Source organism: Lygodium microphyllum, chromosome 21, assembly GCF_053477565.2.
Source record: "Lygodium microphyllum isolate KBCC chromosome 21, Lygodium_microphyllum_v1.1.10, whole genome shotgun sequence".
Classification (NCBI taxonomy): Eukaryota; Viridiplantae; Streptophyta; class Polypodiopsida; order Schizaeales; family Lygodiaceae; genus Lygodium; species Lygodium microphyllum.
The window spans coordinates 53,522,490-53,545,185 of NC_141155.1; the positions used below are offsets into that span (position 1 = coordinate 53,522,490).

Consider the following 22,696-nt stretch of genomic DNA (forward strand, 5'->3'; position numbering starts at 1 on the left):
GATAAGGATAGATGTCATCTAGCTATTATTCATGGGCGGTGTACCAACCGCATCTACAGCAGCAGCTAACAAGTCAGTGACATAAATGCACAACGGTCACCCTGGCATATCACGAGTGGAGCTCGATATCTCAACATTGTCATCATCAGTCTTGTACTTATTTTATGAGTTATCGGTCTTGTAGTTTCATGTAGTTTTTGCACTTGCCTTGATGACGATTGTGTATTCAATATATTATTACTTTATAGAATATTATTTAGCACATGGTACTGGGGGGTGGCAAGACCAAAATTTTCCCCTCTACAACCATTGCTAATTTACTGCACGGGTCACTATCAGAGTTGGTATATGCGTTGAAAAGCATCGCTAATAGTGACAAAATTAGTGATACTAATTGTGACGAACTTGTAAAGACATCTGTACTGACGCTTTTAGCAACAACATGGGTAAAATTTTTTACGAATATTTGCATTGCTTGAAATGTCGGTATGAGAAAAACTTGACCATTCTTAACAGATAAGGTTATATCCAATCACAAAAAACAAACCAAAGTACACAACAAAACTCATAGGGGAATGCCATTATCCTTGGTGCCTTTTAGGGTCTTAAGTTTTGTGGTCTATCACTTTGAAGATCTCTTGGAATTTCTAACCAAAGAGTATTACCAATGCTTGTTTAGTTGATGACATGTTTGTACCTTAGTCAATTGAGAGACAGTGAGAGAGCTTTGTTTGGATAAAGCTATTAGAGGCCTTATGCTCAAGAATAACATCATAGACATACATGTGTTCCTCCTTTGCAGTCTAAAGATTTGATTGTTGATACTTGAGCCTGTAATTATTGTAGTTGGTTTTGTTTAGTTTGAGAATAGGTCAAATAAACCCTAGCATTAGGTCACTGAACCATACCAACACTCCTTAATATCTCTCAATTATGTGTGCTTCTATGGGTTTTCCCTACTAGTTGAATCACAAGCATGCATGAAATAACTTATTCATCCCTTGCCTCGCAAAGGCAATTTAAAACCAAAGAGTTTACTTCTGAGTGGCATGGTGGCATCACCCAGGACACCCTCATTAGTATTGGCACAATCATCCATTGCATGGATTTGGGCATCCCCCATGGGCTGTGGCACACTCTCCTTGGTGGAAAACTAGTATTTGTCACATTGCTACATGACAAGGCCTTGGCCCCATCACCTACCTAATGGGTGGGCTTAATGTCGAACTCATATGTTTGTCACTCAATGGTCACCCCTGGAAATACACAATGGGAACAAATTTAGCACCATGTGAATTAAACGACAACCACACGTCTTGCTAACCTTTTTGAGTGTGCACTCTCTTTAGTGGTCCATTTGTAATCTATCCTTTGTACAAGACACCTATAACATAAGGCCTAAGTGGATAAGGAATATTAATAGAAACTAACATAAGAACACAATAATCCCTCTAAGTTGTCTTATGCTACCTCACTATAATACTAGCCTTGGCATCATTGGGCAACCCCTACAACCTAAAGCGACTTAGCAGTGTCCACAAGAGTCATTTTGGCCTTGATAGGTTGGGAAACCCTAGGCGGATGATAGTTTCCCATGTATGAAGCTTAGCTTTGACATTTGATGCAAACCTTGCAACCCATCGTACTATGGTTTTGGTCTCCCAAGGTAACCCCTACACAATTCAAGAGCCCTTGCAATTAGCAATCTCCCCAACCATAATTTGTCATTTTTATGGGTAGCTCTACATGATTTAAGAACCCTAAACTTACAATCTCCCCAAACGTAATCTAGTCTCCCAATGTAACCTTTGCATGGTTCAAGAACCCCTGCAACATGCAATCTTCCCACCCATAGTTTATCATTTTTTGTAGCTACCCTTGCATGGTTCAAGAATCCCATGAATTGGTGATCTCTCTTACGGATGACCACAATGAATAGGAGAGAATTCAACGGACTTGATATCACAACATCAACATACAAGACAACATCTCCAAGGGTTCCATAAGGATTGCCGACTAGTAATAGAGACAACCATTATTTGTCACTTTTGCGGTGGGTGGCCCTGCACAATTCAAGAACCCCAACAACCCTTACGATCTCCCCAATGGATGACTAGAAGCATGGGACAACACAGAGAAAGATGGACATGATAGCATTAACGGACTTGGCAAGACAACATCACAACACACACACACACACACACACACACACACACACACACACACACACACACACACACACACACACACACACACACACACACACACACACACACACACACACACACACACACACACACACACACACACACACACACACACACACAGACAGAGAGAGAGAGAGAGAGAGAGAGAGAGAGAGAGAGAGAGAGAGAGAGAGAGAGAGAGAGAGAGAGAGAGAGAGAGAGAGAGAGAGAGAGAGAGAGAGAGAGAGAGAGAGAGAGAGAGAGAGAGAGAGAGAGAGAGAGAGAGAGAGAGAGACTTTTGTTGACCAAATGTATGTAGCTTAGTTGGTTGTTGAACACATGGTGATTGGATGGCCAATTCCTATATCTGCATGATCATTCCATATAGGAATATAAAAGGGGAGATTTGAACTGGATCAATGAACCCGGGTCAACAAATTAATAAAATAAGTGGCTTACCACAAGGGTAGCCACTAGATTACGAAAATAAGAGGAGTAGGCTTTAGTTATTCGAATGTGATGGTCTTCTCAGTGGGGTGCCACTTCTCAGTGGGCTTCTTTGCGGCACTCCTCGGTTACACTTTTTGGTAGGCTCCTTGGTTAGGTAGGTTGGCATTCCTTGACTAGGTAGCGGCAAGATGATGTAGCAAGAATGGGCAAGGTGGCGGTCCTTCATGGCAAATTGCAACGGGGTTGGGGGAGGACAATGGACGATGCAAGAAGGTGATTTGGCCAGGCAAGAAGACAAAGTGGGTAACGAACCTTCTCCACAGACTGTAGCAAGGCGGTAGGAAGACAATGGATGAAGTAGCAAAGAGGGCAAGAGTAATAAGCATGCAAGCAAAATGTAAACATGAGGAAGGGGAGTAACTCAACTATCTCTCCCCATTCTTCAAACTATGACTAAGCCATACATGTGGTGTAATAAAATTTTTGACTTCCTCACACCTGGTTCAATGCAACACATTGAATCCTTGATTAATCAGCATGTGAATTGAGTGACACAATTAATGAGGTAAAGTACCAACATGTCATCCTTAGGATACTCAAATCCCTCGATCACTGCATTTGTGTGGGATTCGAGTAGCGATTCTAGATCGTTAATCCCCTTGCCTTTAGGGGGACTGATCTTTGCATTACATAGTGAAGCTTGTTCCCGGGGGGGGGGGGGGGGGGGGAGGACCGACACTGACATAGAGAGTTTCGTAGAGAAAGTCTCTGTGTTACATAGCAACCTTGGGGGGGATGGGGGGAGGCAGACATAGAAAGTCATCATTATTCAAAATTTTTAATTGTATATTTTATTGGGACCTCACATAGTGTACTTTTTCCAGGATTGAAAAGGTGCAAGTCTTTATACTTGTAATGCATTTAGTGAGCTTTATTTTCCTATTTTACATGCTAAGTAAACTTGTTGGTGAAAGTCAGCACTATGGGCATAGACTGCCCAAAATAACCTGGCCATTTTGCGCCTCAATGCAGCCTGCAGGTTTGCTGCATTTGGCGCGAAAGGAAGAATCCCCTCCTCTCGTGGATTCGATTGTGCCTCGGTAATTTCTGTGAATAGCGGGGCTGATTCGTGAGCATTGGTTGTGCGTAGCAGGTCCACTCTCGTGGCAGCAGCCATGTCCTCAGCTGCTGCCGCCGCACCCGCCACCTCTCTCGCAAAGGATTACGACCTACCCTGGGTGGAGAAGTACAGGCCTCACAAGATTGCTGACATCGTGGGAAACGAAGATGCCGTGTCCAGACTGATGGTCATCGCCAGAGACGGCAACATGCCTAACCTTATTTTTTCCGTATCCTACCTGCCTGTTGGCTTCACAAAAATTGTTCACAGTCAGTGCTGGTCTGCTTGAAAGAAGGCCTCTTGGCTTTACCTGCTTGTGGATGCCGATGGTCAGGCCAGCCAAGTCAGCCTTGTGGATGCTGATGATCAGGCCAATAGGATTGCAAACACAAGCAACATTTTTGGACACTACTGTGGCTGAATTGTGGAAGTTTCTGATTGTGCTCCTGTGTATTCTTGCAGTAAATGCCCATGTCTGTGTGCATCTCCACTGAAACGTATGCCTGCACTAGACAAGAATGTCAGTTTATTACTTTTTTTCTGCAATGCGTTGCCGCATGCATATGCTCAAGGCATGGTCACAATGCTGAATCCCTTCGAATCTTGCAAACTTACTTTCAGCAGTTTGGCGCCTAGATTTCTCCCTGAACACAATGGCGGAATTATTACTGCACGCCGTAATACAGTGGTGGAATTGCCACTCCATGCCTTACACTTTCCCCCTGAATACAATGATAGAAATATCATTGCAGCAAAATTTTGACATTCAGGATGCGATCACAGCATGTCATTTCAAAGGACCAACCTGTTTTTGTTAAAAGGCTCAAACAGCTCAATCATAAAAGGTTTTGATATATTATGCAGTCTGTGTTTCATGTTTTCTTGACCGCATCTCAGGGACCTCCAGGGACAGGTAAAACCACAAGTATTCTGGCCCTTGCACATGAGCTACTGGGTACCAATTTCAAGGAAGCAGTTCTTGAACTGAATGCTTCAGACGATCGGTAATACAGCGAATACCTTTATCTGATTCCCCAAAGTCTCTGGAAGCGTGATTAAAATTTCCACCAGAAGCTTTTAGAAGGAGAGGAAGGCCTTCACAGGTTCTGAAATGACCAAGTTTGGAATCTTTCATATTAGGAAAGGAGAATGTAGCTTATTGTAGCCAACTATGGGAGCGTATGCAGTAGCTCTTAGATTAAAATACCAAAAATTGAAACCTGTTCTTCACTAACAGTAACAGCATGAGTATACACTCTTATTCCCTTCTTCTTTACCATGCTCTAGATATTTCACACATGGCAATACAGCACATTAATTTTTTTGTGTGTGGCCTATGGATTGTGAAACAGAAGTTAATAAGGTGCTACCCTGTTTATGCAATCATGGTTCAGGTGGTGGTTACTCTATGATACAAGTTACATTACTACATGATTTTTTACAGGGGAATTGATGTTGTGCGGAACAAGATCAAGATGTTTGCACAGAAGAAGGTCACACTACCTCCTGGACGCCATAAAATTATTTTGTTAGATGAAGCAGACAGGTTTGCTGCATTCATTGTCATCCCATGGAACTGTATCTTATACTTACTCAATTACATCTGCTTAATCCTTGATTTGTGCTTTTGACCTTTGCTTCAGCATGACAAGTGGTGCTCAACAGGCACTTCGACGGACAATGGAAATCTATTCAAACACTACCAGATTTGCCCTTGCATGCAACACTTCTGCCAAGATCATTGAACCTATTCAGAGCAGGTGTGCAATCGTGAGATTTTCAAGACTATCAGATCGGGATATATTGGATCGGCTCCTTCGTGTGGCACAAGCAGAAAATGTATGTATGTTTTGCCATGGAAGTGTTCGCTATGTTTCCTGTTTCACAAGTTTGTTGGTTACCCACAGTCATGCAATCATCATGCTGACTGTTGAAAACAGTATATATGCCACATCTCTTGTAATATTTCCGGCCATGTGAAGTCTCAGGAAAATAATAAGGTTGCAGTGAGGTTTGGGATGGGATAGTCTAAACTAATACACTCTTCACTGAGTCCATACGAGATAGCTTTTCGAAACCGCGTATTTCTCATAGGAACCTCCTCTTGGGAGGAGGATAAGGGATAAATATGGGAATTAATGCAAATTTTTTTTACCTTTTCCCTCAGCCGAAGCGTGGCTGAGGGAAGGGAATGATGCTAAAATAGGATGGAGTAGAAGATAAGGAAGGGAAGTAGAGAGTAGAGAAGAAGAAAATAGTGGTGTGAAAGAAGTAGACCGTGAGGAAAAGAAAAGGAAGGGAAGTAGAGAGTAGAGAAGAAGAAAATAGTGGTGTGAAAGAAGTAGACCGTGAGGAAAAGATAAGGAAGGGAAGTAGAGGATAAGGAAGGGAAGTAGAGAGTAGAGAAGAAGAAAATAGTGGTGTGAAAAAAGTAGACCGTGAGGAAAAGATAAGGAAGGGAAGTAGAGGATAAGGAAGGGAAGTAGAGAGGAGAGAAGAAGAAAATAGTGGTGTGAAAGAAGTAGACCGTGAGGAAAAGATAAAGAAGAGTAAGAAAGGAGTAAAAGAGGAAGAGTAGAGAAGGAATAGAGGGAGGTAGAATGGTAAAAAGGGAGGAAAAAAAGAGTGAAGGAGGAGGAGTAGGGAAGGAGAAGAAAAAGGTAGAGGAAGTGCAAGGAAAGAGAATAATTTCCTTCTATACCTTTTACCCCAAGCCCAAAGTTCTCCAAAGGTTCATGTGGTTGCAAAACCACACTCACTCCTAAACTTTTTGCCAAGTATATACCCTATAAGGCCTTCTTAGGCTTTGTAAATCTTTTCTCTCCGAAGAATCTAAGAATCTAAAGGTCCTATCATTCCTTCTCGTGATCAACCATTTTAACGACACCTTGTCTCGAAAGAGAGACGGTGGAAATCCAGAAGAAAGAGTAAAAGCTACCTTCACATTCGAACTACGATGCCGCCTAAGAAAGTCCAAGGAGTAGCTGCGAGAGGTTCATCTTCCGGTATCGATGTGGATATCTCACCCCAAAACCAGGTTTTTCTTCTTGGCTTTAAATCGGTTTTAAGTCAATCATGCAAAGAGAAATTGTTAGGGATAGGATATATTTTTTCGAGTTATTTATAATGAAGGAGTTTAGTTTAATTGAATAAATGATAATGTATAGAACATAGTTTCCTTCGAATAGCATCATGCATTATAACGAATTACGAGCAAGATTATCTACTTACTATAGTAGTATATTTCAATTAAATCTTGAAGGTATAAAAATTGTATCTTGCACCATTAGTCCTATTCCTTTTTGCAACAAATCATCGTAAATGATTAAATTCATGAAAGGTTTCTTTCGTTGCTCAAATTACTAGGAAGTTATCATATTTAATTGCACATCTTAGTAAGGGAAATGATTGTTATTTGGCATGAGTTTCGTCTGCAAGGAAAAAAAGAAGATTAAAATTGAATTGTACCGATTGAAAAATCAATTGTCACAAGGATAACAAAACCATAATGAGGTGATCAATATTACCTTCCAAAAGATAACCAAACCAATCTAAACTTAGAAATACCGTGCTGCAAAAATATGCCTTGGAAATGATTTAAAGACCAAAGAAACATTTATATCTTAAGCACTTGACTACTTTCCTTATTGTAGGGTCAATAAATTCGTAAAGATAAAGAACTAGGGTATGTCCCTGAGGTTCTTAAAAAGAGACCTTAGGTCCGACATACGTCAGCTTAAAGGATCTAAAACGGATTATTCCTTCGCAAGACTTGCGCAGTAAGTACGAAGTCATTTAGTCTTGTGATTGATTCACAAGGAGAAAGGGTAAATACCCTCAACAAGGATGGCAGATCCTTACGCAAGTTATCTTGCAAAAGGACGTATTTTTGGATATCCTTCTAAATAAGGAAAGTTATAAACCGGAAACTAAAGTATCTAATGAACTTTAGGGTTGACCTAGTTGGGTTAATAAGGTACGCCCTAACCCGGAATATAAAGGATCTCGCCGATTTACAAGACACCTTGGGAACGAGTGCTGATACACTCAAAAGGAAAGAATACTTCCTTAGCAGTTTGCCAACAACAAGATCGATTAATGGAAATGTTTGTGCTTGCTAGAGATTTTAGAGCACTGTTTGATTTATGAATTACAAATTAAATGAATATCTATACTTCAGGTTGAAGGCCTGTAGGGAGAGGCAGTTTCAGTTACCCCCGACTGCCTGCCTGACCCTAACTAAGGGGGTTGTTGACCGCGCCGGGAACGTGGACTGAACCCGTCGCGAGAGGTCTCTTCGTTGAGCTCTACTTGGAGCAGGAGAACGTTTGGGTGCCAGGGGGGGCTCTGGCCGTAAATCCCTCGCCTTTCGAGTCTTGCACAAGAGGCTAACGTGACTCGGGATTGGATCTCGAGGCCCGCATACTAGTCTACGGGCAGAAGCTTGGAATAGTGATCACTGTGGATTACTGGATAGCCTTCGGGCAGATTATGGACAAGCCTACGGGCGGAACTCCTTGTATTTCAAAGATAAAAATGATGATATGTTAATAAAGAACTTGTTTGATATTGTTTTTCTATGTCACGTGATAAGATTATGTGAAGGAACCAGTGTTTAACGGATTAGTTTGTTACATGTCAAATTAATGTGTTAGATAATTACATAACTAAAACAAACCGAGGAAAGTGCGGAGGATGGGCCATAGGTCCGTCCTGCGGTTGGGTGGTCCCGGTTAGCCGGGAACTTTTCTCAAAGAACAATAGGATGATCGTCAAAGAAAACGAATAACGAAAGCAATGACCTAGAGTTAGGTCTTAACCGATTTACGCTGTTTTAGGGGAACGGAATGGGACTATGCTTTATGGCAGAGAGGTTGAGCTTTGCATCCCTCTCGTTTCCCATTCTCCTTGACCCAAGTAAAGCGTGAATCCGCTTCAGACCTGGCGTTTCTGCGTAAAGTAGTTTGCTTGGGTCCGACGCTAGTTGCTGTTAGTTAATGACCAGTCAGGAAAACCCTAATTCTGGTCGATCCTAAGTGGAAACGGCCAGGATACTTCCGCTACGTGGTAGACGCAGAAAGACCTAGATCGCAAATCCCGTAACATTCCATGGGAGTGCCGGGCGGAGCTTTCTAGACATCCCTTCCGATGGACTGCTAAGACGTGTCCAGGATGATAGGAAGAGGACACGTTACATCTCTGGACCTCTTACAGGTTCCGATGCCACACTTTTGTGCTGTGGATGGTTTACCTTTGGCCACATATAGTCTCGTTATGCTAGTTGCGTTTACATTGCATCTCCAGGTCTCTTACAGGTGCAGGTGTAAAATTCTTGTACCCTGTAGTGCCAATTAAGTTTGCCTTTCTTGTACTCTGTAGGGTTGATTAAGTTTGAGTTTGTATTTCTTTGTCTTGATATGGACTATGGTGCCTTTCTGTGGAGGTCTCTTACAGGTCCAGGTGTAAAATTCTTGTACCTTGCAGGATCAATTAAGTTTGAGTTTGTATTTCTTTGTCTTGATGTGCATAACATTACCTCAAGTGGTGATCTGAACTTTCAATTTATTTTTTGTGTCCTCTTCCGTGTTCATGTAGATGGTAGTTCAGGCTACATGTGCAGAGCCAGGGCTGTATGGACTGGTATTGTACAGTAGTAAATATGCATTTTTTACTTCCATGTATCTGCCCATTTGCATTTGCTGCTCAACCATGCTCTTGAGTCGTGCTTTTTGTGCAATGAATGCTGAAGTGGGAGCATTGTACATTCCTGTATCATAGATAGATGACCTAGAACAGTCAGGTGTGTGCTGAATTGGGCAGAGCGTTTTTCTAGATTCAAAAGTTTGTATGTTGTTGGAGGCCTTACTTGGCAGGCCTCGTAGACAAGGCTGGTGATAGTGGAGCTGGCTGGCTATATACATAGGTGTTGGGGGCTGGAATACCTGCAGTGTTTTCTTTTTGTGGCTTTTTGGAAGCTATCTGTTGGCCCTTTTAAGGTTGGATGAAACCGTTTCTGTGTCTTTATGGCAACTTTGCAGGTGTTGTTGCTGCATGTGGGCCTAGGTTGCATCCACTGTTCAATCATCATCTGCATGCATGTATCCAGGATTCACTGCACACAAATCAAATCAGGACAATCTGTGGTTTTGCAACTTTTGCTAGCCTGGTAGTTTCTCAGAAACATGTGCAACTGTGGTCTCAATTGCATTCAATGTTTACAACACAGTTCACATGTGAGAATGGAACAATTTTTTACTAATTGCTTGCTTGCTTGAATCCTTTCTCCTTCTCCTTTACTTTTGTCTTCAAAACCAACCTCTCTTGTGGCTTCGCTCTAATACTATGTCACGAATCACATGGTGGTAGGACTTGCTTGAGCTATTGCACAGAACACACTCACTACACACCTCACTCAAGAGCACAACAAGAGAGATGGAGGCCAAAATGTTTTTTTATTAGTTTTTATTTTTTCCCTTTTCTCACATAATGCAATGTACACAAAGTGTAGATAAGATTTAATATCAAGGAATGTGGCCTACTAAGTTAAACAATGTATAATTGATTATACTAATTGGTTGGCGTTATAATATGCTAGTTATAGGTAGATATAACTAACCAAATATAATACGTGATGAGTTAGTGGCCATGTGAATATCATAATGACCATTGACGTGTTAAGTGCAAATGTGTGGATCTATCTAACTAGACGGCTCATCATCAATGTTTACACATGTTGAGCTTGTTATCTCAATAGTAGATGGTTGTAAACCAACTGCATTTTGCATGCTAGTATTGATGGGTGCAGTGGCGTCCAGAGCTTGAAACACTGATCCTCCTCCAAAATAACTTGGATGCATAGATGCTTGGAGAATTATTTGCTGTCCATGAGGAACATGCTGCACATTATTTCCTAATGGATGATTATACTGCTAAACTAGAATTTCCTCCACATTCGGCATTATAGATGCTAGCGTATGCATAATGCAATACTTTTGGTTGAAAGGATTGCCCATGAGCCTCAATTGGTTGTTTAGAATGTGGAGCTATCTTTGTCCCTTTAACATTGGGAATGGAGTACGTAAATTTAGTAAACTAAGGTTCCTGAATTAATTGTTGCAAGTTCATAACAACACTTGCCAATTGTGCCTTGAACAATACATTTACTTCGTGAGTATCTTGGACTTGTGAAGTTGCATACGATTGAGTTGCATGCTCACCGGTCACATTTGTTGCTTGCTATCTTGAAGTATTTTTAGCATTTGGTGACTCAAAACCATGTGTTGAGTGTTCTCTATGAGACGATTACTATCCCTCACTCCTATTACCATTGTTATATTATTGAGCTAAAATATGCATTACATGCTAATTACATCCTTGAGACACGAGAGTTTGAGGCTCAATATTCATTCCTTGCACGGTTTGTTTGTTGCATGAGCATTGTATATTTGGTATTCATTCTCTTTTTCATTGAGTGTATTCATTGTCTCGAGTGACCCTAACCCTAATTGTGTTTTGTGTTTAGTTTGTGCTTTGTTGTACAATTGTCTTGTGTTTTTTGTGTTTAGAGCATTTTTTTACATGATATTAGAGCTAAGTACTCTTAGAGAAACCTTAGCCTTGATTTGAGAGCTTCTCATAGAAGCTAGAATTGTTAGCTTGCCTATGTTAGTCTTCATCTCTTGGTTGTGAGCTCTTCTTGTCGGAGTTTGACAAAGGCACAGGAGCTTTGGTAGGTTAGGTGCATTTTCTTTATTTGTTGGCTTCTTGTGTGCATTTGTAGGCTAGTTTTTGCTTTTCACAATCTACCTATATTTGTCAAAGATTATCATTGTTATCTAGGATTTTTCCAGGGTCTCCCTAAATTTTTAGCATTTTTCTCTTTAGTGACCAGTATTTGGCTAGCATTTATGGTCCCTACAGGAGCATGTCGGTCAATTTTTTGATGCTTTAGCTATTTATAGCCACACCCCCCACTTGGCAAACACATATACTCTTCAATCTTCAGTCTTTTGTTTGCAAGTGCACACTTTGACACTTCAACTCTTCATGCTTGGTGTTGACATTGTCATCATCAGTCTGATTTGGTGTCCTCATTGACACTTTGGGCTGTGCGCAGGGGCTAATTAGTCCATCCCTATTGTATTAGCATTTTTCTTTAGTTAGTGTAGTATTCTTCCTTCATCTTCTTCTCTCTCTCTCTCTCTCTCTCTCTCTCTCTCTCTCTCTCTCTCTGTTTCTCTGTGTTCACGTTTTTCTTCTGTTGTGCACTCTCATGGTATCATTGCTTAAGTGAGGACACAATCTGGAGATTTCTTGCAAAAGAGTAGGTTTTTATCGGGGAGGAGCAGCCTAGATTTATTAAACACAGACTTTGAACTTGCATTTACTACGTATACAGCTTGTACAGGTGGTTCATTGCCTGTTTGATCTCCTGGCAGCTCGGTGACTTCTATAGAAGATTAGGCAATAATATCTTAGTATTGGGCGATTCCTTCTTTCTATGTTTTGTAGCAAATGCAAATTTGCGTTTTGTAGGTGACAGCTTTTTGGTGTTGGCAATAGCTTTTTGACACAGGCGACAACTTCTTGGTGTAGGCGATCCCCTTTTGGTGGTAGGTGATAGCCTCTCTTTGACAAACAGTTTTTTGTAAGCACTTGCTAGGATCAAGACAGAGTATAATGCAGATTGAGTGCAGAAAGAAGAGTGAGTTGAAGGAGTGAGCGCACGACACAATCAATATTTGGTATAATGACGGGTGTACCACTTTAGGTTTAGATAATATATAAAGTACAAGAGACACTCGAACATTGTAAAAGGCACAATGAGCCTTTATTTCCAACTTGTAAGCACTTGCTAGGATCGAGTCAGAGTACAATGCAAATTGAGTGCAGAAGGAAGAGTGAGTTGAAGGAATGAGTGTACGACACAATCAGTATTTTGTACAATGATGGATGTACCACTTTAGGTATAGATAATATATAAAGTATAAGAGTGTAAGGGTGTATTTACACCTGAACACTGTAAAAGGCACGGTGAGCCTTTAAAGTTTATTCCCAACAACCTCCCACCTAAAGGCAACGTGCTTGAAGGTAGAGAAAAGAATTAGCTAAGTCTATGTATGTACAAAGCTGAAATACATATATACTATCCAACCCCCATTATCTGCCCGGCAATGAGCAAACCGCTCTGTTGGAAGACCCTTCATGAGAAGGTATGCAAGGTTATCATCTGAATGTAACTTGACAAGCTCAATGCTCTTCCTATTAAGCACATCCTTGAAAAAATGATACTTCACCTATATGTGCTTTGTCTTTGTGTGAAAGACAAGATTTTGTGCTAGTATGATAGCACTTTGATTGTCACAATGGGGGATAGGAACCTCTGTAATACTAAGCTCTCTCACCAGATGTGAAAGCCTTAAAGCCTCTTTGCATGCCTCAATGGCGGCCACATATTTTGTCTCTGTAGTAGACAATGCAACACTCTTTTGAAGCATGGATATCCAAGAGATTGCTCCACCTGTGAATGTGAACACATATCTTGAAGTATACTTCTTGTAGTCAAGATGACCAGCATAGTTTGCATCCATGAAGCCAACAACAGATGACTTCTGCTTACCAAAGCAGATACACAAATCCTTTGTGCCCTTAAGGTATCTCATGATACCCTTCACTGCTTCCCAATGCTTTTTGCCAGGATATGCCATATATTTGCTAACCACTCCCATTGCAAATGCAATGTTAGGACGTGTAGTAACCACAGTGTACATCAAGCTACCAACAATTGAAGCATAAGGTATCTTGGCCATTTCAGCCTTTCCATCATCAGATGTAGAGTTGTCATCTACACTAAGTTTCAATATGGAGGCAATGGTACACCAATGGCTTTCCTCCCCTCCATATTGAAATATTGCAAAACCTTAGTGACATACTCTTGCTGTGACAGATAAAGAAGACCCATTGATCTTCTCTGAGTATACACATACCAAGAATGTGATTGGCTTCACCCAGATCCTTCATATCAAAGCTATTGTGTAAGCTTTGCTTCAAGGAGTCCAAGGCATGAACATCCTTGCTTGCAATCAGCATGTCATCCACATATAAAACCAAGAGAATATGGCTGCTATCTGTTGCCTTCTTGGTGTATAAGCAGTGATAAACTTGAGAGCGATGAAATCCGTGAGATTGTATAAATGTTTCAAATTTATGATACCATTCTCGTGGTGCTTGCTTCAGCCCATACAAACTCTTGTTGAGTTTACATACCATGTGCTCTTTCCCCTTTGCAGCAAAACCCTTAGGTTGTTGCATATAGATCTCCTCATGCAAATAACCATGTAAGAAAGCGGTTTTTACATCCATCTCTATGAGCCCCATATCTTTAGATGTAACCAAGCCCAAGATGGTTTGCAAAGTAGTTATTTTGACTATAGGAGATAAGATTTTATCAAAATCAATTCCAAGTTTTTACTTGTACCCTTTAGCAATCAGGTGTGCCTTGTACTTTGGTAGAGAACCAGAAGTGACTTTCATTTTGTAAACCCATGTGCATGGTAGCACTTTTTGTTTGCTAGGCAAATACGCCAAATCCCAAGTGTCATTTTTCATGAGAGATTCCATCTTTGACAGCGTTGCCTTATGCTATTTCTTACCGTCTTTTTTGTCCATTGCTTCTTGGAAGCATGACGACTCTGTTAGAATATCAAGCTCCCATTACTCTCCTGTCAGTATGTATGATCGACATTAGTTGTGTTTAGCTATATCAGTAAGTGTGGGACATTAAATAAGTCGGTGGTCTTAGACCCAGTGTGAATGGTTCTACGGACCTTAGTACTATTGTATACACTTATGTTATGTTAGTAGTCTATAAAATAATGGAAGATGATGAACGACCTGAAGGTTAGGTTGCTTCTCCATTACATTGTCTCTCTCCCTCTCTCTTCCAACATGGTATCAGAGCCATCATGGATGGGCTCTTGAAGGCATGAAGTTGTGAGAAAGACCTGCAACGTGAAGACTCAGGGCAGTGGTTGAAGAGAAGCAGGCTGACAGTGTGCAGGATGCCATTGTATCTGTGAAGGTATGCATTTTTTCATTTTGGGTTGTCATTATACAAGAGGGTTGTCGTGGCCTATTTGAAGCATTGTAGAGGCTTCATTGAGCACTCAAGAGCAAGCATCAACTATCCTTGTGGAGTATACCTGTTGCTGAAACCCCCAGGGCTGCTGGAGTGTTTGCGCCTGATCTTGAATGGTCATTTTCTGCTGCTAATGAAGATATCAATCACTACCTAGTTGATCTCTAGCTTGAAAATGCTTCTTGGAAGGTCCTTTGATGCCTTGATAAGCCATTGCTTGGTCTGGAGCTGATGTATGAGTTGGAACAGCGAGCTTCAGATCTGAAATACAGTCCTGGTCTGTTACAAACAGGGAATACACAGCATGTATGTATCTCCGACATGAGATTTAAGCATAGATATGCTTATGTAGACATATGTATTGGTTGGTATGCTTATGAGTTGAAGTCTTGGTGGCAAAAATATTCAAATCTGGAATTTTTTAATGGCTGGAAACTATCATTGAACAGGGTAGCATACACTAGAGTCCTCTTGAAGATTTGAAGCCATTTGATGAGCATTTTGAGCTCTACTAAAGTGAGGGTTCATTCAGGAAGCATATGTACTGAGTTTGATGCTTTTGGGTTGCATTTTACTGATAAAATATTCAGATCTCAAATTTTATGACAGGCTGAAAACTGTCATAAAACTGTCATCATCATATACTCATTGCCTTGAAGAAGTACATGCTATTTGTTACCTACAGGGAGTTGTATGGTACGGGATATGATTGTTGAATGCTATGAGCATTGAAGGCTCTTAAAAACTGAAATCTGAATCTGGAAATAAATGTATTCACAGGGTATTGGCTGGTCATAAACAGTGAATGCATTATATGACATTGCCTCTTACAGATAGAGTGTCTGCGGATGCTTGTTTGGTCATGTATTGACCTGTACACACAGTGGCATATGTATGAAGTGGCTTGAAGATCTCTTGGACTGAAATACATCTTGGTTTGACAGTTTATTGGCTGTATACAATCTGTGAGTAGATTTATGTCACTTGTACTTGCTGGATATGCACTGTTTTGTGCCCATATGACTATGTCTAGTTTCCTACATACGTTAGCAAATGTCTGGGAAAGTTTGGAGCACATATGACATGATTTAAAGTGGTTTTTTGACAGTAAAATCACTGTTGGTTACTGAAAAATTGCAGGTTTCAGACTGCGTATTCTCTTTACTGCAATAAGCTTGCATGATACAGAGTTACAGTACCTGCAAAGTCCATGTATTGACTGATGCACCTACGGGTTATACCACATGTTTGTGGATGTTTTTGAGGTCGTAAAGGGTTGAAATACCCTGGTTTTTTGCAGAGAATAGTTGCAGAAAATTGTCATAAACAGTCAAGGATTGAAGTTGGTTAGAGTGACTTGTTGGCTTGCAGGAAGTTAGGGAGTGACTAGATATTGTTTGGTACAATATAACTAATGCAGAAAGGACTGACAACATAACCCAGATAGTGGGGGAAAAGCTTGACAGTAACAAGTATGCCATATGGAAGTTCCGCATGGAGAACTTTTTAATAGGGAAAGGCTACTGGGAGTTGGTGATTGGAGCAGAAGTTGAACCTGAGCTCCCAGAGCGACCTACGGCTGATCAGAGACGACTACACCGAGCTTGGACAGAAAGAGCTCGTAGGGTGTTGCACTGGCTGTCTCTATGTATATCAGATGCCATGGTAATGCAGATAATGAACTGTAGCTCTCCTAAGAATGCATGGGACATTTTGGTCAAGTACTATGGCACAACCACAAGTGCCAGAAAGATACAATTGAAGCAGAAATTCAACAACATGGAGAGAAAGAGCAGATCTATACATGATTATGTCATGAAGGTTAAGACCATTGCAGATTAGCTGGCATTTGTTGGTTCACAGGTTGAAGATGAAGACATGGTTGCTCTGACTTTGAATGGCTTGGGGCCTGAGTATAAGTCTTTTGACACTTCTGTGTCTGTGAGGGCTGAAATGCCTGATTTTAATGAGCTGGTTGCGTTGCTTATCCATGAGGAGGTTAAACTTGGCTTGGCTTGGCTAAGGGTCAAGTAGTTCTAAAAACAAGGATGCAGTTTTCTATTCCAATCAACGTGACCGTGGTAGCCGTGGTAGAGGCTTGGATCTGGCAGAGGAGGCCAGCAGAATGCATCCTATGGCAATAACAACCAGCAGGTATCAAACACAAGAGGTGGTGGAAACTTTAGAGGCAGGGGGAGATCTAGCCCTAGAGGCAGAGGCTCTTGGCAACAGCAGCGTCCATCTAACAATCCGAATAAGGATAAGGATTGTCATTACTGTGGGAGGTATGGCCATATTGCCAAGGACTGCTGCAAGAAGCAGGGCAATCAGAAAGGCAAACAACATGGACACTTTGCTATGTCTAGCCAGGCAGATGATACTTCAGGAGATAGACTGTTTGCCATGCAGTATGTAAAAGACAGAGCTGCTGAAAAATCCACTGATAATGCAGTTTGGTATATTGATTCAAGGGCATCGAATCACATGACCCTTCACGGTGATTGGTTCACTGATATGGTGGCTAAAAAACATGGCTATGTCTATACAGGTGATGACACGCAGCATAGCATTGAACATAAAGGCAAAGTGCCTCTTGTGGTTCGTGATGGCAGAAAGAAAAATTAGCATGGTGTATTGCATGTTTCATCGATTACGAAGAACTTACTGTTTGTCGGTTAGATGACGGAGCAGAACTTACAGGTTAGATTCAATAAGCATGGTTGCTTTATTGAAGAGTTTGAAAATGGATGCAAGTTGATAGCTCGCGGTCACAGGAATGGCAGAATGTTTACTCTTGATGCTACTTTGCCAAAGCTGAATTCAGCTATGTTTGCCCATGGTTCTGGCACTATCAGAGATTTGGAAATTTGGCACAAGAGAGTGGGACATGTAAATTTGCAAAGGCTGCAAATTATGCAGAAAAAACAGCTCGTTACAGGTTTACCCAAGTTCCAATACTCAGATATTGGTCATGTATGCGATGCTTGTCAGTTTGGTAAGCAATCCAAGTTGCCAGGCAGAGTACACGTCCATTGCAGTTAGTGCACTCTGATGTTTGGGGGAGGCTCGAAGTATTATGTGACATTCATTGATGACTTCAGTCGCTATACTTGGGTCTATATTCTGAAGACAAAGGATGAGGTGGTTGCTGTTTTTCAGGAGTTTAAAAAGCAGGTTGAAAAGGAATTTGACTGCTATATCTCTTGCTTGAGATCAGATAGCGGTGGGGAGTATGTGTCAAATGAGTTTGATAAATTTTTGGTTGAAAATGGCATACGCAGGCAGCTTACTTGCAGCTACACTCCTCAGCAGAATGGGGTAGTTGAAAGAAAGAACAGGGTCTTGATGGAAGTTGCTCGTGCCATGATGAATGAGAAGAAGATGTTGCTCTATTATTAGGCTAAGGCTGTTACGACAGCCATGTATACCTTGAATCGGACTCCCACTGCAGGTATTCATGAGATGACACCGTTTGAGAGGCTGTACGGCTATAAGCCGGATGTAAGTCACATGAAAGTCTTTGGCTGTCTTGCCTATGTGCACATTCTAGATGAGAAAAGGAAGAAGCTGGATCCAAAAGCGCATAAATGTGTTTTCATTGGATATTTGCAGGAGAAGAAGGTATACAAATGCTATGATCCCTCTACCAGGGAGACTTTGGTAAGCAAGGATGTTATCTTTGATGAGATGGGTTCTTGGTATGTATCACCGGCTGCAGTGCCATTGGATATGCCTTCTACTCATGTATCTATAGTTGACTCGCAACAGAGCACTGCTATGACAGGTCCTAGTGGTCAGACAGTATCCCCATGGACAGGGAGATTGAGGAGCTCACCGTCCATTGACACCGGTATGTCAGTGAGGGGGAGATATGATGTCTTGGACAACAAAGGAAAAGAGAAAGCTACCGAGGATGCATCTGGTATGATGATACCTGGTAGAATGACTTCTGGATATGAGTCTGTTGACACTTTAGACAGTGAACTTGGTATTCCGACTGTCTATACGCCTGGCACAAGGCAGAGTAGGTACATTCTGCCTCATGAGAGAGGGGAATCGAGTAGTGCACCATAGCCTAGACGCTCACAGAGGGTCGGATACCCTGTTGACAGGTTGACGTACAGTGGCTACTCTGCAAAGCATCATGCTTACATGACAAAAGTGATGGAGATTAAAGAACCAGGTACATATGCTGAAGCAGTGAAAGATGAGAACTGGTGTGCAGCTATGGATGAAGAAATGAATGCCTTGGCTGAAAATAAGACATGGGATCTTGTACCACTTCCTGAAGGGAAAAAGACCATTGGCTGCAAATGGGTCTACAAGATCAAATGCAAGTCGGATGGCGGTGTGGAAAGATACAAAGCCAGGTTGGTTGCTAAGGGGTATGCCCAATAGTATGGACTTGATTATGAGGAAACATTCAGCCCTGTTGCCAAGATGGCAACCATACGCACTATGATTGCTTTGGCTGTTGCTAAAGGTTGGAAATTGCAGCAGATGGATGTGAAGAATGCCTTTCTTAATGGTGACTTAGTAGAGGATGTTTATATGGTTCAGCTTGAAGGGTATGTTCACCCTGATTTTCAGCATTATGTATGTAAGCTGAAAAAAGCATTGTATGGGGCTCCGAGAGCCTGGCATGCAAGGATCAGTAATTACTTGCAGAGTTTAGGATTTGTTGTTGGCAGGGCTGATCATAGTCTGTTTACGAAAAAGACAGACAAAGGCTTGGTAGTGTTGGTCATCTATGTTGATGACCTGATAATCATAGGTGATGATGATTTGGGGATAGAGCATGTTATGCAGATGCTGAAATCTGAATTTGACATGAAAGATCTAGGTGAATTGAAGTACTTTTTGGGTATTGAGGTGATCAAGGCTGAAAATGGTTTATGGCTGATGCAGGAACATTATGCCATGGAAATGCTGAAGAAATATGGCATGGTTGATTGTAAACCATTGGATACACCTCTTGATCAGAATGTCAAGCTGGACATTAACACTGGAGCTGAAATTTAGGATGTGACTATGTACAGGCAGATGGTTGGAAGTCTCATCTACTTGACCATCACTAGGCCAGACTTGAGTTATGCAGTTGGGCTCATAAGTCAGTTTATGCAGAAGCCCAAGAAGCCACATTTGGATACTGTTAGGCGGATTATGAGATATGTTAAGTTCACTGTAGATTATGGGCTGTTCTATGTGAGAGATAAGCCCTTGAAACTGGTTGGATACATAGATGTGGATTGGGCAGGATGCTCATATGATTGCAGATCTACGAGTGGTTATGCTTTTGGCTTTGGAAGTGGCATGATCAGCTGGAGCAACAAGAAGCAACCAACTGTTGCATTGTCTAGTACTGAGGCAGAGTATAGGGGTGTTGCATTGGCAACATGCGAGATTTCATGGCTGCTCAAGCTTATGGCTAATTTGGATATTCAGGTGGATGCTCCAGTGACATTATGCGACAATCTCAGTAGTGTACTCCTGGCAATGAATCTAGTATACCATGCCAGGACAAAACACATAGAGGTACACTACCATTTTATCAGAGAGATGGTTCTTGCAGGGAGAGTAGATTTTATGCATGTGAAGATTGATGAACAGGTTGCAGATATCTTTACCAAGTCTTTGGGTAAAGATAAGTTTAGTAGTTTCAGACAGCTACTTGGAGTTCATCAGATGATTTGAGCTTGAGGGGGAGTGTTAGAATATCAAGCTCCCATTACTCTCCTGTCAGTATGTATGACCGACATTAGTTGTGTCCAGCTGTATCAGCAAGTGTGGGACATTAAATAAGTTGGTGGTCTTAGACCCAGTGTGAATGGTCCTACGGACCTTAGTACTATTGTATACACTTATGTTATGTTAGTAGTCTATAAAATAATGGAAGATGATGAACGACCTGAAGGTTAGGTTGCTGCTCCATTACATTGTCTCTCTCCCTCTCTCTTCCAACAGACTCACCACAATCTATCAACATGACATAATCAATCACATGGTTACCATTAGGAACAAACCTATTTGGCTGTCTTTGCACTCTGGTCAACCTACGGACCCAATGGTCAAGATTTGTTGGTTGTTCAGCTTGCAAATTTGCATTAACAGCTTGCTGTTCTTCAAGTTCAGCATGTTGTGCAGTTGGTTTTGGTTGTTCCAAAGGCATTTGTTCTTATTGAATTTGTGGTACATTATGGGCAAGATCTTGTTGATCATTTTTAGCATTATTCCCTGCATTTTCAGTAACATTTACAACAAGCACTTGCTACTGTCTAACGGGCATTCTTTGCTGTCCCAATCGATACATCCTCTTGGAATACAACTCTTCTAACCTCCTCTGTCTTTTCGGTTTGTTTGTGCATGCGATTTTCCCAGAAGATAACATCATTGTTGCGTACTATTTTCTTTTCTCGGGATCCCATAATTGATACCCCATCTCACCTTCGTCACCATATCCTAGGAAAATACATTTATAGGACTTTGGCTCAAGTTTGTTGCGTTATTCCTTGCGTATGTGCACAAATGTCTTGTATCCGAAAACTCTTAAGTGAGCATACGAAGGTGGCTTGCTCGACTAGGCTTCTCGAGGGACTCCCTTCCCAAAGACTTGTTTGGTGGTTGATTAATCAAGCGTACAGTTGTCGTAACAGCCTTTGCCCAAAATCCATGAGGTAAAGCATCATGTGACAACATTGTACGAACCTTGTCTTGAATGGTCTTGTTCATACACTCTACAACACCATTTTGGGGTGGATTATGAGGAGCGGTGAGCTCCCTTTCAATGCCTTTGTTGTCACAAAATTCTTGAAAGGCTTTGGACACATATTTCCCACCATTGTCAGAGCAAAGACACTTTAATGTCTTGCTGGTTTGATTTTCAGCAAGTGTCAGGAAATTTTTAAATTTATCCAAGGCCTCGTCTTTGCGACGGATTGGATAAACCCATATTTTTCTTGTGGCATCATCAACAAAGGTAATGAAATACTTCTTTTCTCCTAGAGATAACCTTTGCATTTGATATACATTTGAATGTACAAACTCTAAGGGTGAAGACTTTAGAGATAGAGATTTCTTATGTGACGTTTGAGCATGTTTACCATAAATACAATGATCACACTATTCAAAATCAGCATACCTCAAAGAGGCAAATAACCCAAGCGAGAAAGCACTTTTATTCCAGTTTGACTCATGTGTCCCAACCGGCTATGCCACAAAGAAATACTTGGCTGCTCGGTTATGGAGACTACATGGTCACACATGCTAGATACATGCAAAGGATACAAAGTATTACTTTTGGAGCCCTTGGCAACGATACGAGAGTCCTTACATATTTCCCTTTTGCTATCCCCAAAGGTGGTGTGATAGCCTTTATCATCTAGCTGCCCTATGCTTATCAAGCTCTTCTTGAGCTGAGGTACATGTCTCACATTATGCAAAACAAACACGGAGCCATGCTGAAATTCAAGTTTCATACTACTAATGTTTCTAATATTTTACATGCATAGTTATCCCCCAAGTAGACAACACCATGTGCACCACCATTGTAGTCAGAAAACCACTCATGATGTGGTGTGACATGAAAGGACGCACTTGAATCAAGTATCCAAGTGTGCATGTTATCCTTAGAATTTGCAATCAATGCATGTGCACTCAAAGAAGAAGCAAGAAGTACATCACCATCCATGTCATTCTCATGAGTGACTACATTGACCTCTTCTATTTTCACACTGCTCTTCTTTGCAGGTTGGCTGTCCTTTTTCTTAGCCTTGTTGTTTTCAGTGTTTTTGTTTTTGCATTTTT

General features: G+C 41.3%; 1 protein-coding gene across 1 annotated transcript in view; it reads left to right on the forward strand.

The window, feature by feature from the left end:
- The first annotated feature begins 3,631 nt into the window (after positions 1-3,631).
- RFC2 (replication factor C 2) overlaps positions 3,632-22,696 on the forward strand; it is a 30,362-nt gene continuing 11,297 nt past the window's right edge. Inside the window, exons 1-4 of the mRNA XM_087661133.1 lie at positions 3,632-3,985; positions 4,654-4,760; positions 5,201-5,302; positions 5,400-5,595. Of these exons, the coding sequence (XP_087517259.1) occupies positions 3,812-3,985; positions 4,654-4,760; positions 5,201-5,302; positions 5,400-5,595 (579 nt within the window). The 5' untranslated portion in view covers positions 3,632-3,811. The remainder of the gene's footprint in view (positions 3,986-4,653; positions 4,761-5,200; positions 5,303-5,399; positions 5,596-22,696) is intronic.